This window comes from Mobula birostris, unplaced genomic scaffold, assembly GCF_030028105.1.
Source record: "Mobula birostris isolate sMobBir1 unplaced genomic scaffold, sMobBir1.hap1 scaffold_1532, whole genome shotgun sequence".
NCBI classification, from domain to species: domain Eukaryota; kingdom Metazoa; phylum Chordata; class Chondrichthyes; order Myliobatiformes; family Myliobatidae; genus Mobula; species Mobula birostris.
The window spans coordinates 83,326-85,819 of NW_027274573.1; the positions used below are offsets into that span (position 1 = coordinate 83,326).

The 2,494-nt window shown below is 50.4% G+C and overlaps 1 protein-coding gene across 1 annotated transcript; it reads right to left on the reverse strand.

Moving 5' to 3' along the window:
* Window positions 1-1,454: 1,454 nt before the first annotated feature.
* On the reverse strand, window positions 1,455-1,790 carry LOC140192496 (tetranectin-like; the record flags this gene model as incomplete). The annotated part of the gene is made up of 1 exon (XM_072250083.1): window positions 1,455-1,790. A coding segment is annotated over one exon (336 nt), but the record flags the coding sequence as incomplete, so codon positions are not given.
* Between the last annotated feature and the right edge of the window lie 704 nt (window positions 1,791-2,494).

Consider the following 2,494-nt stretch of genomic DNA (forward strand, 5'->3'; position numbering starts at 1 on the left):
AACCTCACACCGGGGACACGGGGGAGGGGTGAGTACCAGAACTCTGGGTGTATTACAGTAAACCTCACACCGGGGACACAGGAGGGTGGGTGTACCAGGAGTCTGGGTGTAGTACAGTAAACCTCACACCGGGGACACGGGGGAGGTGGGAGTACCAGGACTCTGGGTGTAGTACAGTAAACCTCACACCGGGGACACGGGGGAGGGTCGGAGTACCAGGACTCTGGGTGTAGTACAGTAAACCTCACACCGGGGACACGGGGGAGGGTCGGAGTACCAGGACTCTGGGTGTAGTACAGTAAACCTCACACCGGGGACACGGGAGAGGTGGGAGTACCAGGACTCTGGGTGTATTACAGTAAACCTCACACCGGGGACACGGGGGAGGGGTGAGTACCAGAACTCTGGGTGTAGTACAGTAAACCTCACACCGGGGACACGGGGAGGTGGAAGTACCAGGACTCTGGGTGCAGTACAGTAAACTTCACACCGGGGACACAGGAGTGGGGGGGAGTACCAGGACTCTGGGTGTAGTACAGTAAACCTCACACCGGGGACACGGGGAGGTGGAAGTACCAGGACTCTGGGTGCAGTACAGTAAACCTCACACCGCGGACACAGGAGTGGGGGGAGTACCAGGACTCTGGGTGTAGTACGGTAAACCTCACACCGGGGGGGAGCGGGGTGAGTACCAGGACTCTGGGTGTAGCACCAAGTCACATGAGGCACAAAGGTGGGTCGTCACCCACACTGACTTTGCTCATGTCCTGATCCCTGTGCAGCAGATGGTCTGTAGCGTGGGGAAAGAGGAAGGGAAGAGCTGGCTCTGAGTCCACATCTTCACCAATACCTAGAGAAATGAGCAAGTAAAACAAGCAACGATGGACGACAGGGTGAAGGGGGGGTGGGGTGACATTCAATGGTCAATGAAATCCTCTTGCTCTGCACTCATCACAAGAGACCTTCTGTGAAGAATCACAGTAGCATAAACACTCAGTGTGATGTTATTACAGCTCAGGGCAACTGAGTTTAATTCCGGCAGCCTCTGCAAGCAAGCTTGTATATTCCTTCCCATGTGAGCCTGGGTTTGCTCTGAGTACTCCAGCTCCCCCTCAGTTCAAAGACATGCCAGTTAGTAGGATGATTGGTCATTGTAAATTCCCCCATGATGAGGATAAATCAGTTCAAAGTTCAAAGACGTACCAGTTAGTAGGGTGATTGGTTATTGTAAATTCTCCCATGATGAGGTTAATTCAGTGGGTTTGCTGGGCACCACGGCTCAAAGAGCTTGTTCCATGCCGGATCTCCAAGCAAATAAAAAACATAAGCATCAGCAGCAGAGTGAAGTCAGGCTGAGCTCTGGCAGAAAGCTGGACTAACCAGGAAAACTTAAAGAATATTGAACTGACAAAAGTAATTGTATTGAAAGTGACAGGGCTTGTCAAGCCACTTGCCATTGGCAAGACCTGAAAGTGCCACACAGTTCTCCTTGCTGCCGCCGTCAGGCTGCTGGGAGGTCACAGTCTCCCAATTGGTGTAGTTGACCGGTGTGCCCCTCATATCCACCCAGGTTCCCTCCACCGTGATGTCTGTCACTCCAATCCAGATGTTGCGGTTCTTTCCCACCTTCTTCCTGGCATACTGGAACAGAGCCTGATTTTCCTCCTCATCCTCAGCCCAACCCAGGGTCCCACCATGTAGGATGCAGTCATCAGATGCCTTGTGAAATGTCTTTTCTCCACTCATCGGCAAGTAGCACTTGTTATCCACTTTCTTTCCTCGGAGGCACACTGGAAAAATAAGGACGGGATATATTACCAGAAGGCCATGTGCCGACTCAGTCAAGCAGCCTCGAGTTGACTGGTGAGGTATAAGCTCTGGATACGTCAGCATCTCTTGTCACTGAGCCACCTGCAGCTCAGTGGGTAATGCAGAGGCAAAGAGTGTGGGTTCATCTGAAAAAAGATGAAGGGCCACCCAGTTTCTCTGCATCCATAAGAAAAAGGAACCAAAACTGCTATTTGCTCCATTTGATCATACCTGGTTTGTCGTTTCCTCTCAAACTCATTCACCTGTCTCCTCCCCATTTCCTTTGACACCCTTAATAATCAAGAATACAGTATCTTGTTTATTTATACCAAATGACTTGTCCTCCACAATCATCTGTGGTAATAAATTCCAGAGATTTACCACTTTCTGGCTGAAGAAGTTCCTCGTCATCTCAGTTCTAAAGAGATGCCCTTGTACTCCTCTCGTCCTACGCCCTCTTGTTATCAGTTCTCCCGCTATAGGAAGCATCCTCTCCATGTCCACTTTCTCCAGCACTTTCAGTATTAGGTAGATTTCAACGTGTTCCTCCATATGATTCTAAATTCCAGTAATTACTAGCCCAGAGCCATCAAACGTTTCATCCCCAGAATCATTCATGTAAACTCCCTCTGCGGTCTCTCCAATACCAGCATACTCTTTCTTACACATGGGGCCCAAAACTGCT